This window comes from Peromyscus maniculatus, chromosome 14 (assembly GCF_049852395.1).
Source record: "Peromyscus maniculatus bairdii isolate BWxNUB_F1_BW_parent chromosome 14, HU_Pman_BW_mat_3.1, whole genome shotgun sequence".
Classification (NCBI taxonomy): Eukaryota; Metazoa; Chordata; class Mammalia; order Rodentia; family Cricetidae; genus Peromyscus; species Peromyscus maniculatus.
In genome coordinates this window covers 60533508-60546140 of record NC_134865.1, presented here as the reverse complement: position 1 = coordinate 60546140, position 12633 = coordinate 60533508, and the positions used below count along the sequence as shown (strand labels likewise).

Here is a 12633-nt window from a genome sequence, read left to right as displayed (position 1 = left end):
CCTTGTCCCCTTTTACTGTGATCCTAAGGCTTTCTTGATGGCCACACACAGGATGTAAAGACACCTCTAGACTAGATGCATGAAAATCAAGACCCAAAAGAGAAGAGTGTAGCAGGGGGTGGGGGCATATGGGATATGTGTGGAGAGGGTGTACATCAGACACAGGGAGCATATCTCTGGACATTAACAAGACAATGGAAAAGAAGACGTTGTTTACTTGAGTTTGGGCTTTTTAGCCTTTGTAAATGTTCATCTATGAAACAGAAACTTCTATTACAAAGATCAAACAAGACTTAGCATAGCAGCTGTTGCACACTGCTTACTATGTATCCATGTTCTAAAGAGCACATGTGGAGCTCTGTCTTTAAAGTAGCCCCGTGAGCTAAACGTCCTCATTCTCCCCATTTTACTGACACAGAAAGTAGAACCCACAAAGGTCAAGTAATGTGAACAGGTCAATTGCTTTAGCAGAATCAAGAGGTCAGCCCCAGCATCTGGCTCAGAGTCTTGGGCTTTATGTAAGCCAGGGTAGCCAAGCCTTTCCTTAAAGGGCCAGACAGTATACTGGGTTTCCTCAGTTTGTGCTTTGTAGCTCACAAGCAACCCAGACTGTAGGAGAGGAGTGAGCAGAGCTGTGCTCAGATAAAAACTTTATGAACAGTAGAAGCCAAACTTCACAAAGTTTGTGTGTTGCCAATTATTCTTTGGTTGTCCTTCACCACTGAGACATGTCAAGGTCCTTGACATTAGCCAAACTCACTCCAGCCTGTGATGTCTTCCCTGCAGTACCTAAGCTGCTGTTCGAGAACACACCAAGAGAAGTGGTCCACAGAGATCACTTGGTAGTGGATGGATGCTCATGCTTCCCCATCCCTAATCTCCTCTATCCTGCTCCTCCTATGAACAAAATCAAGCAGGTGGTCCATGCAGCGTGCAGCATGAGAGGTGAGGACCGAGGCTTCAGCAAGGTGGACCACAACTTCCTCAGTGCAGACAACCCCGGTGCTCCCAAAGGGAAGAGAGACTGGAAATCCAAGGCCAGTGTTTGTCAAAGGTTAATTCATTGACACTCTGGGCCTTTGATAAAATGATGGTTCTGCCTTAACATCTCTAGGTGGGCCCTGAGCATCTGCTTTTATACTGAGCTCTTAAAAATGCTGGGACTGCTGGTCCTACTGCCACACATGGGCCTTCCACAGCATCCCCTTGGTGGCCTCAGGCCTGAGTCACACATGTTAGATGCTATCTCCTGACCACAGGAGCACATCAGCATCCCTCGCCTGGACTGAGCGACTCCCTGGAGACAAGGCAATGCTCGGGACAGATAACTAGGTCCCCTGGCTGACTTACACTGAAGTGGAAAGGCAATGAGGGGCAGAGGTCAAGGGTCAGCAGACAACAGAAGGCACAAGCTCCACTGTTAGTTCTTTTGGAAGCAGGAGACTAGGCTTCTGAGAGGCCCCTGCAGACAGCAGCCCCTCCTTCTGCGCTTGCCTGAGTCCTGATGGACAGAGCAAGAGGCCTATTTCCTCACTGGGCCTGTGAATAACTAGGGCACATCCACAAGGTCACAGTTATTCATTGAAATTCCAGCTCTAATCAGCAGACAGAGCCTGAGAAATTATCCCTTCTGAGGGGAGAGGCTGACAGAGAGCATCATAAACAGCCCTTAGGCGGGAGCAAGGAATGCCAAGAGAGGGATGTAGAAAGGAGGGCTCTATCCACTACTATCCCCTCTCTTTACATCCCAAGTGCTTCCTCCCTCTCTTAGCAGAGAGTTCTGGAACATTCAGACATGGGGAGAAGGTTGAGGGGAGAGCAGGAATGTCACCGCCTACCGACAAGCTATCCAAGGAGACCAGTGATAAATCCCAGTGAGCAAAAGTGGATGAAAAGACCTGACAGGGTCCCTTCCAGAAAATACACGGGGTATATATCTTTGGAGAGATTCTTTCCCTTTGAGGAGGGTTCAGTTTTCCTTAGCTATAATGTCTGTGCTCCTTGAGCAATACACCCTCAAGCTCTACTGTGTCTAGGACCCCATAGTCAGAGTGCCTCTGTGTTTATGGCCACTCCTTCTGTCCAATAAACACTGAGTAGGTTCTATGTGCTATGTACTACTATACATGGATACAGTGGTACGGACACAAGTAAGAGATGATGCTGGCCCACAGGACCACTATGAAAGTGTGGGCTTTAGAAGAACAAGAGCATAGACTCGGATGGAATCTGAATTCTAAGGTTCTGGTCTAGTCACTTCCTGGAGGTGACCACTGGCCTATTACTGGAGCTCCCCGAGGTTTCTCATTTGCAGTGCACACAGTAATGCACACAGTAATGCACACCCAGAGGAGTTAACATAAAGATGCAGGAGACGGCCCAGTCATCTTCCCAAGACCTGCAGGTGGTACTAGAAATGCTTGCTGTTGCTTTTATTATCCCAAATCCCTTTGCCTAGCCTAGGGTGAGGGGCTTTCAACTTACCCCATGTTGCAGTCCAGTGGAACTTTCCTGCTCCTCTGACCCAGGTATCCAGGACCCACTGTCAAGGGTCCCCAGCCTGTCTCTGGAATGCTGGGAAAGGTTTTGCACACAAGTCCTATCTTGAACTACATTTTACAGTAGGATTATTTCTAACCAATGTGCTCAGTATGTAAAATTCACCAATTAATCAATCATCCCTTTTATAGTCTTCTAGCAGCCTCTGGATAAACGGTTACATTAGCTCATAAAATACCCAATATGTCTTCCTGAGGGGGAAGAAAAAAAGAATCAGAGAGCCACTAAAGGATTTGGGTGTCAGAGCCACGAGGTTGCCTGGCCAGGAGCTGAGAGAAGGTGGAAGGCTACCCACTAACCTCCAGCAGGCCTGGCCTGCACTGGCCAGCTCCTGCCACATCCATGACCACAACTGAAGGATCTAAACCAAAGGTTTTCCTCAGGCTTAGAATCCACAACAAAAAAAAGGGACGGGAGGAGTGACAGGATTGGCAATCATTCCTAGACACTTCAAGGGCAAAGTGAAGGTCATAAAATTTAAGCTTAGGCTAGAATCCCCTCCTGGCCCTGCTATTCAATAACTGGGTGAGTATAGCACATCACTTAACCTCCCTGGACCCCCACTTAATCAGCAATAAAATGGGGCTCAGGCCACATACCTCAGAAGGTTATTAAGAAAATAAAATGAGATAATGGTCATTAAATGAGATGTGTCAGGGAAGGAGAGCATTAACAGTTGCTATTATCTAAAGAAGGGGCAGCCATAGACCTCCACCCCTTTGAAGAGATCGAGGAAGGCCTCTGGTCCCCTCTATCATTCTCTTCCACACAGGACCAATATGGTGACCTTGTGAGAATCAGAAAAAGGGTTCCCCCACGGACACAGGCTGGAGGAGAGAGATGCAGGCTGAGACTCAACCCCATTCATTCCTCATCAGGACAACTATGGACCACCTTTGGAAACATCTGTGCCATCAGTTAGCTTGCAAACAAGACCTGAGGTATTGATCTCAGTCCCTTACTTCCTTGGATTAAATACCCTGCTACCAGAGAGGCTTCCTCTGTCCACTCTCCATAAATTAGTGATTTCTGCTTTACAATATTCCACTTTCTCCATACCATTTAGCAGTCGCCACATGCTACAGTACATATTAACACATGCCTGTACTGTGTATACATGCATCTATGCACCTATACAGATGTATGTGCATCCATGTACCTGCCCCCATTTAGAATAAAAACACATGAAACCAGGGATTGTCTTCTGCTTGGTTTATCATTTCATCCCCACTACCTGACAATACATATTTGTTGAGTGAATGATCGAACTAAAATCACTTTAAATAGAAAGAATGGATCTAATGTTATGTACGTGTGTATGTGTTCATGTGCATGCAAGTGCATGTCGACATGTGTGCATGTGTACGGGGGCCAGAAGACATGTTTGGGTGTCATTCTTTGAGATGTCTATTTATTTTTATTTATTTATTTATTTATTTATTTATTTATTTATTTATTTATTTATTTATTTTAAGATAGGGCATCTTACTGGCCTGGAACCAACCAAGAAATCTAGGCTGATGAGCTCGGAAGGCCCAGGGAGCTGCAGTCTTAACCTTTCCGAGTGCTAAGGTCACCAAGTACATCCCTGCACCAAGATTTTTTTTTTAAATATTGGTTCTGGGGTTATAACTCAGGTCCTCGTGTTCGCCCAACAAGCACGTTACCCAGTGAGTAAGCGACGACTCCAGCCCTAGTGGTATCTTTGCGGGAAGTGTTGTCCATGCCGTGTTTCAAATAAAGATGAAGGCTAGGCAGAAAAATAACAACAACAACAACAAAAACTTCCTCTGTATTTGACGAGAATAACTATATTGTACCCTCACAATGTGTAATCCCGTTTATAACAATGATCAGAAGGACCCTACCAAAGTATGTGTGATTATTTTAGGTATTCAAAAACAAGAGAGGACATATTCATTTGGAGAAAGAGATGACAGTAGAGAAAAGGTCACATGACCTCTAAGCAAAAACAAACAAGTGGGCAATCACACCATTAGGGAATACTTACAAGATCTTCAGTCACTGGGAGGTTTCAGTGATGATCCCAGCATATAACATTAAAGTGTGAATTGGCCTTAGAGTTCAGTGACTACCATTGATGAGTTCTATGACCTTTGGCAAGACCAGGTAACCTGTCAGACCCTAAATTTCACATACTCACATATTGTATTTAACAATACCTATCTTATATTTGTTCTCTAAGAATTAAATACAAAAAAAGGACTAAGCAAGTGAACATGAAGATATTGAAAATGCTCTCCCTTCCTGTCTGTAACTGTTATTCTTAACTCAAAGTTCTAGCTAGTTTAGAATAGATGTCAAAATATTCTAAATCACCTCATATTTCATACCTATGAATGATTAGGTCCTCTATTATGGTCTTATATATTCACATATATGTATATGCCCAAACACACACACACATGCACGCACGCACGCACGCACGCACGCACGCACACACACACACACACGCACACAGCTTAAAAGTAGGACTCTGGGTGAGCATGCACTTTCAATAGAAGTGTACAATTATCACGAGGATGGGCCTTCTATGTTCCTAATAGCAAAATCCAATCAAATCCTCTTTTTGTTTTTTTATAGTGAACATGTATTACTTGCATAACTGGTTAATAAATAGAGTATTATCAATGTCATTGTAGAAAATAGCAATTTCTTAGAAGAAAGAAACCTTCCTTTACCCATATAATTTCTGGGTTGAATAGGTCATATTGCCAGCTTTTAACCATAGGAAGTTATAGCTATAAAACAAGGCAAAAGTATTCATTGCATTGGATAGCACACAGCTAAAATCCTTTTAAAAATATTTTCCAAAAATGTTAATTTTCCACTTCTTTGATTCACACAGAATTCATAAGGAAGCAATCACTTAAGCCAGGGAAACACATTCCATTGGTTTTAAAATAGTTCTTCAAAGCCAGCAAAAAACCCTTACTTCAAGGCATTTCTTCTTCTAAACCAAAAATCAGTGAAAATGCAACATACTAAGATTTTTTTAATCCCTGGGAAAGGGGGTCACTCAGAATCAAACCATGCACAGTCTGGCAGAAGGCAAATTCCCACAGCAGCTGTGCGAACAAAGACTCACCTGGACCTTGACTGACATCTGTGGCAGCAATTTCAAAGCAAAGGAAAAGGAGAGGAGAGAGAAATGAAGAAGAGCATTAGAAGTGCACCCACACACAATACCATGTGTTCTTGCATGAGTACAAAGGTCATGCAAGCCCCCACATTTCTACCTTCACCCAAAAACCACCCATGCAAGCCAAGGAAACCAAGCTCCCTTTTCACTGTGCATGTAGCAAAAGAGGTAAGCCCCGCATCTGTCCGGAAAGACATCATCCTGGAATCAGATAGGGCTCCAGAGAGCCAAGCAACCTAGAATCCTATAAGAATATTGGTTAAAATATTCTGATTGGTTTCTGCACACTGACACCCACGCAAATCCTCCTCTTTTCCAGTTACCAAACACTGGACGCAGAGTCAAGTGAGGTTTCCCAGCAGAGAGGAAAACGAATTAACCACTCCCTTGAGGAAGAAAGAAAAAGAGACATCAGCATTAAGAGCAAGCTGCAGCATTCGTTAGCATGGAGGGCAGAAGGACAGAGGATGGCAGAACACAGTGACCGTTCTTCATCACAGACTGCAACGTGTGTGTGTGAGATTGTGTGTGAATCAAACATTCGCCATAGAAATTGAAACTCTGTTTCCCTGCTTCTCACCCGATCACTAATGACAAGAATGACCTGGTGCAAATCACTTTTTGTCAGCCGCAGTTGAACACAGAGCCCTGGAAAGATTGACACATGAATTAAGCCAATGAACTTTTAAAACACACAGAACAGTTCACTCCCATCATCTTCATCAAAAATGGGATGTCTCCGTCATCCTCCCACCCTCAGCTGTGAAATAGAATTGTACAGGGGAAACCTAAGTGAAAATGGCCTGAGGGGCTGTTAGAAATCCAGTTTAGCAGCATTATCTATAGCCGAAGCAAGCAGAGGCTGACTTGGAAACCACTGACCATCAGGAAATTCTGAATGGGTGCACTTAGAATCACTGGATAGTGGATCTGGGAAGACCTTAGGCTTATCTAGTTTGTTATTCATTTGTTGTTGCTGTTGTTGTTGTTGTTGTTGTTGTGGTGGTGGTGGTGGTGGTGGTGGTGTCAGGATGGAAAGTAAAGGTACTGATAGATTATCCCAGGTTTGCACAGCCAGTTCAGAGACAGAACTCAGAAAATAATTTTCCATCTCTGAGTCCTATCAAGTTCAACATTCATTCAACTGAAGCCCAGATCTCTCAAGACATATAGGATCAGTTTAATTTGTAGGCTAAAGGAATACCCTTAAGCCACAGTAAAGATGGGTAGGAATCCCCCAGTTACCCCATGAGTAAATCACCACTAATCCTCTGTGGCCTTAACCTTCTGCCAGGGCAAGACAGGTAACGCTCTCCATGCCAATAATGAAACAACTGCAATCAGATTTATACAATACATCCTTAGGGCGCTTACTCCAGGAAAACCCAGTCTCCCACCAGACTGAGCTGTGCCCTAGCATCTGGGAGGGACAGAGTCAGAGCAACAGCTGAGGATTCACCCAGCCTGTGCCTTGCAATCTCTGGAAGCTATATATGCACAAAGACATGTCTGGAGAACTCTGAATCATTCCTTAGACATGCCCCCTTTCAGGTTTCCTGATAAGTTAGATTTAGGGGTGGAGTGATGAGAGGGAGAGAGGAAGAAAGGAGGTAAAATAGAAGAGGTGGGTAGGAAAAGGATGCTGCATGAATAACTAAGTGGTGCCATTAATTGTGACTGATGGATTGCCTAGAATAGTGGTCTCATTAAAATACCCCTTAATTAAACAGGATATCTGTGGTGAGAATGTCAACATGGTTGTTCATACACAGTCTTTGAGGGCTCCCAGGACCAGTGAGACAGAATCCCTTGGAACCCCAATGGTCTTTAGATGTCAGTTATTAGCCACTTTGGCACTGTGATTACAATCCTGAACTTGGAGACAGACAGGTGTGAGCTCACATCCCAGCTTGCTCTGCAGCCTTGGGCCAATCCCTGAGCTTCTCTCTAATTCATCTTCCTCAGCTATAAAAATGGAAACAGAGCCTCCCCCATGGGGGTGTTAGGAGACTTAAATGCTTGCAAAGCACTTAGTATCAGGCAAACACTGTATAAATGGCAGCGGCTTTGATTGTTATCCTTTTGAATCACCACAGACGGAATTACCAACATTTATGGACCAGATGGTTCACTGGAACCATCAGGAGACCATAGGAAGCAAGCCTGTGACTCAGGTCCAATGCTTGTACTTATGAACCAGGATGAAAGCCCCACCCCCACCCCCACCCCATCCCTCACCCCACTCATCAGCACTAAGTAAGGTGAGAAGGGCTTGGAGTCTGGTTTGAGTGGGAGCAGAGGTTGAAACAAATTCCATGATCATTTATTCTGTTTTACCCCCTCATACTTCAACTCAGGGCAGTTGTAATCCTATACACAAAAGTACAGTACGACTTCTCATCACAGAAGGGCAACAATAACAGCCTTATTGTCCAAAAAATAAATAAATAAAAATAAAAGTGGTAGAGACAGGAGATGAGAAGAGGGTCCCTTGGGACTATGGGTGGAGGTGGGAGGATATCTACTGGAAGAGAGTGAGAAACATGGCTACATCTACATTGTCTCTCTTATAACAACCCCTAGCTGCCTTCTAGGGAACCCCCGTTTCCACCTTGAACCCATGTGATTGGTAAAGATGACCCCTACTCTTACCACTGATCTAATAGGAGTCCTGTGATTCCTCTCAGATCATGGGAATCTTCTATCTTCTTGTCCCATAATTTCCCCAGTAACATACATGTGACCCAGGCCCAACCAACCAGAGTCTTCCAAGGAAATTTCACTGAACTATTAGGAAATAGTACTAGCTTCCATCTTCGTCACCATATACACACTGCCTCCATACTTGATAATGAGGACAACACAAGAGGAAACAAGGCCTCTTGTAGGATAGGGGAAGGTTAATGGCCTACAATCAAATCCCAGCTCTGCCTTCTATCTACAGGCAATTGCCTCAGCATTTCTGAGCCTCAATCTCCTCTTCTACGAACAGAGATCCTCATAGTATCTATCTTAGTGAGCTGTATCCATGGAAATCCTGTATTCACACTCAATACATATTAGCTGAGTGCCAATTATAGGCCACACCACATTTTCTACATGGAAGATACAGGCAATGAGTGAATGAAACAGGCAATACCCTTGGGTTTTAAACAGGAGACACGAGCAATACAAACACACATGTATAATGTGACATGACATCGTGATTAGTATCAGGAAGAAAGAAGAGGCAAGGTAAATGGCAGCAGGATTTCCTATGTCAGAAAAGATTGTTAAAGAGGTATTTCAGAGGAAATAATGTTCTATTTGGGCTGATACCTGAAGAAGGTGAGTCTTACCATATCCTTGATGAAGACTGTCCAGGCAAGAAAACAGCACTTGAAAAGGCTGCAGGGAGGACCCACTCTGATGGTTATTTCTACTGAGAGGACAAGGGGTCTGAGGACTGGCTCCCTTAACCTGCAGTCCTCAGCGGGTCACAGATGCTCAGGAACCACTCAAGGCTGAACAAACCCTGAGGGAAACTATTCCTGACCTGATCTGAAGCCCCCCTCCCCCCAGGACTTCCCAACTCCAACCAGGGGATGCAAAAGAAGAAAAGGATTTGAACCCCACCGCCACCCACTTTCTTCAGCATCACAAGCAGGGGAGAAGTAAATCAGGGCATCCCTACCTGCAGTCATGGATGCTGATAACATATCCAGCAACCGCTTCAGCCACAAGTTCCAAGGAAGCAATTTGTTGGGGGGGGGGGGGCGGGCTTTAAGAAAAGACCCTCCATCTACCACTGCTACATTTGGAGATGTGACTCTCCCTGGGGAAGCGCTCCCTCCCACCTCACCCTTTATTTGGACTAGATCATATTAAGAGCCAAGAGTCCAAAATGCCCCTACTTTCTTCTTCCATACCCCCTCACATCCCTAGAGGAGGTTTGGAAAGCATGGAGTAGGTAGGATGCACAGCCAGACTCCTGAAGGACAGTCAAACCTTAGGGGACACCACCTGGTGAACTCTGCCTTGAGTCTGACCTATTTTCTAGGAGAGAAAATAGAATACAGATTTAAATGCAGTGGCACTCTGGAAAACTACAGGCCCAGCAGTGGGAGAAAATAAAACAGCAGGGGGTGGCTGAGCAAGGGCTGGCACTGGTGAGCACACTGTTTCATCTGGTTGTCAATGGCCCTTGCTTCTACAATTCGCCCCCACTTTTTATTCACCCCAAAACTGATACAATGCCAAGGAGATTGCTTAGCAGGGGAAGCACTTACAGAACAAGGGTGAGGACCTGAGTTCAAATCCCCAGAACCCATGTAAAAAATCAAGCACCTGCAACACGTCTCAGCAATCCCAGTGCTCCTAAGATGAGATGGAAGGCAGAGACAGGAGAGTTCCCGGAAGCTTGCAGGTCAGCTAGCCTGCCGTATGCTGAAGGAAATGGCAAAGTAATCCTGCCTCAAATAAGGCTGAACATAAGGATCAACACTGAAGTTGTCCCCTGACCTCCAAACACATGCTCATATATATACATATATAGGCACACATACCATACACACCTATACAAACACAAGAAAAAATGATACACACACATGCCGGGCGGTGGTGGCGCACGCCTTTAATCCCAGCACTCGGGAGGCAGAGCCGGGTGGATCTCTGTGAGTTCGAGGCCAGCCTGGGCTACCAAGTGAGCTCCAGGAAAGGCGCAAAGCTACACAGAGAAACCCTGTCTCAAAAAAAAAAAAAAAAAAAATGATACACACTATTTATGTGTGTGTCTCAGTGGGTCGGTTCTGCTGACCAAGGCTGCTTCCCCACACATGGACTCCAGGCACTAGCAGAGGAAGCACTGGGGAGGCTAGCTTCAGAAATAGGAACATCAAGACAAGGGCTAGATACACCTGTCGCTCCATCCCAGTCTGGTTTTCTTGCTGTGTGGCCTCAGAAAGGATTTCTGGAAATATATACACAATGCTTATCTTTACCTGCATCAAGGAAATTAGACTACCAGTTAATACTGACTGAGGGTCTCTATGTGTCAGGTACTTTACAACAACTACCCTAAGAAGTAGGGTTAGCTGTTGTCACACTCAGCTGAGAGGGAGATAGACAGAAAGCTTAGGTAACTAAGCTATGAGCCCTAAGTCAACAGTCTATAGAACCAGATCCTAGATCCTGGCAGTCTGGCCATTGATTCCTCTCTGTGTCATTAACCATGCTGGCAGCATTATCTCCAAAAAGAAGGTGCCTACAAGAAGAAAATGAGATAAAAGCAACATTACACATCATAAAGTTCACGTGTACACAGCATTTACGGTGTGCTGGGCACTGTGCCATGCGCTTTAGATGTACCATTTCATTTAAAAAACAATTGGCCCAGGGACATACAAATGAGGTAAAAAGTGCTGGTCAGTTCACAGATATACAGGTATCAGCCAGGGCAGGGGAAGCAGATAGACTCAACCTGACGTGAACAACTAGAGCCCCAGTCCTGGAACCCCCCTGTTACTACTGAAGGCATGATCCACCTGCCCAGGCCTCACAGAACATCCAGAATCTCTTGCCCAATTACCCAAATCCACATGGATCTCTTCTGAAGAGCCATTCTCCAAAAGCAGACCAGCCCACTATTACGTGTGCTCTATTGTTAAGAAGTGGCCAAGGGACTGAGGGGACAGTTTCATAGGTAAAGTGCTTGCCATGCCAGCATGAGTACTAGAGTTGGACTCCCAAGATCCATGCAAAAAGCCAGGCACGGTAACAGATTCCTGGAGCTTACTGGTCAGCCAGTCTAGACTAACTGGCAAGTCTTAGTTCCCAGTAGGAGACCCTGTCTCACAAAGCAAAGTGGATAGATCCTGAAGGACAACACCCAATGTGACACACACACACACACACACACACACACACACACACACACACACACACACACAGTTTGTTGTTTGTTTTTTAAAGAAGTTGCCAAGGAGAAGCTGTCTGCAGAGGTGCAGACTTCCAAGGGTTGGGCATCCCCTACAAATGTACAGCAGGGCCTTCATGGTGCTGGAGGTACAGCTTTCACGTATGCTCTTTCACAGGCCCTCAAACATCAAAGCAGACAACTGGTGGCCTTCTATGGAGCATTATGTCAGGCCACCTATCAGGAAGAAAATCAAAGATTGTACCTCCCCAATGGCATAGCTCATCCCCTAGTCTTGAGAAAGAATAAGCTTAAGGTTGTCCCTTCTCCAAGAACACACATAAATGGAAATATTTCTTTCAGCAAAGTCCTAAAGTGATCTTACAGCAGCAAGGAAGCTCTTGCAGACTGAGCTTTATCCAGACTCCCCAAACGCAGAAGAGTGGGCCTTATAGTGAACTTCATCCCTGAAATGAGAGCCCATTTATCTATTATTGAACCTCCTGCTCCGGTGTTACATGATTTTGTTCTGTGATGATAGTAACTCTAGCTCTCAAGACAAAGCAGCAAGCAGTGGCAAACGGGTGTCAGACAACCTGAGAGGCAACAATAGTGTGGGGTGCAGAAAAAAAAAACAGTAAGGACCCAGAAGGGCACTTTTATGATCCAGATCACTGCTGTACCCACACACCTTCAGGGGGCCTTATGCACCTGTAGGAGCTCTGGTTTGAAGAATGAGAGTATGGCTGACGAGAGTCATTCAACGTGTTATGTAGACAGAGATCAACACAAACAGCCTCCTGTTGATGTCTTAGAGATATAGAGGTAAGGCAGTCTGTTCAAGTCATGACTTTGCTACTTACTGAAAATCGCTTTGGCAAATTTCTTGGTTCCAACTTCTTTTTCTACTATATGGAAATAGGAATAGCATGGCCAGGTTTGCTAAAACCATCTTTGCATTCCTCTGTCACACAGGTAAAATCCACAGGCTCACAGGAACTAGACTTAGGGTACACTA

General features: G+C 44.9%; 1 protein-coding gene across 15 annotated transcripts in view; it reads right to left on the bottom strand.

Moving 5' to 3' along the window:
* Positions 1-12633, bottom strand: part of Nrxn3 (neurexin 3) — a 1618850-nt gene that overhangs the window by 1509519 nt on the left and 96698 nt on the right. For all 15 annotated transcript variants that reach the window (XR_013044430.1, XR_013044432.1, XR_013044431.1 and 12 more), the window contains exon 3: positions 5669-5686. Coding sequence is in view for 12 of the 15 variants with exons in the window: in XM_076551152.1 (XP_076407267.1) it covers positions 5669-5686 (18 nt within the window). In the remaining 3 variants the exon portion in view is untranslated. The remainder of the gene's footprint in view (positions 1-5668; positions 5687-12633) is intronic.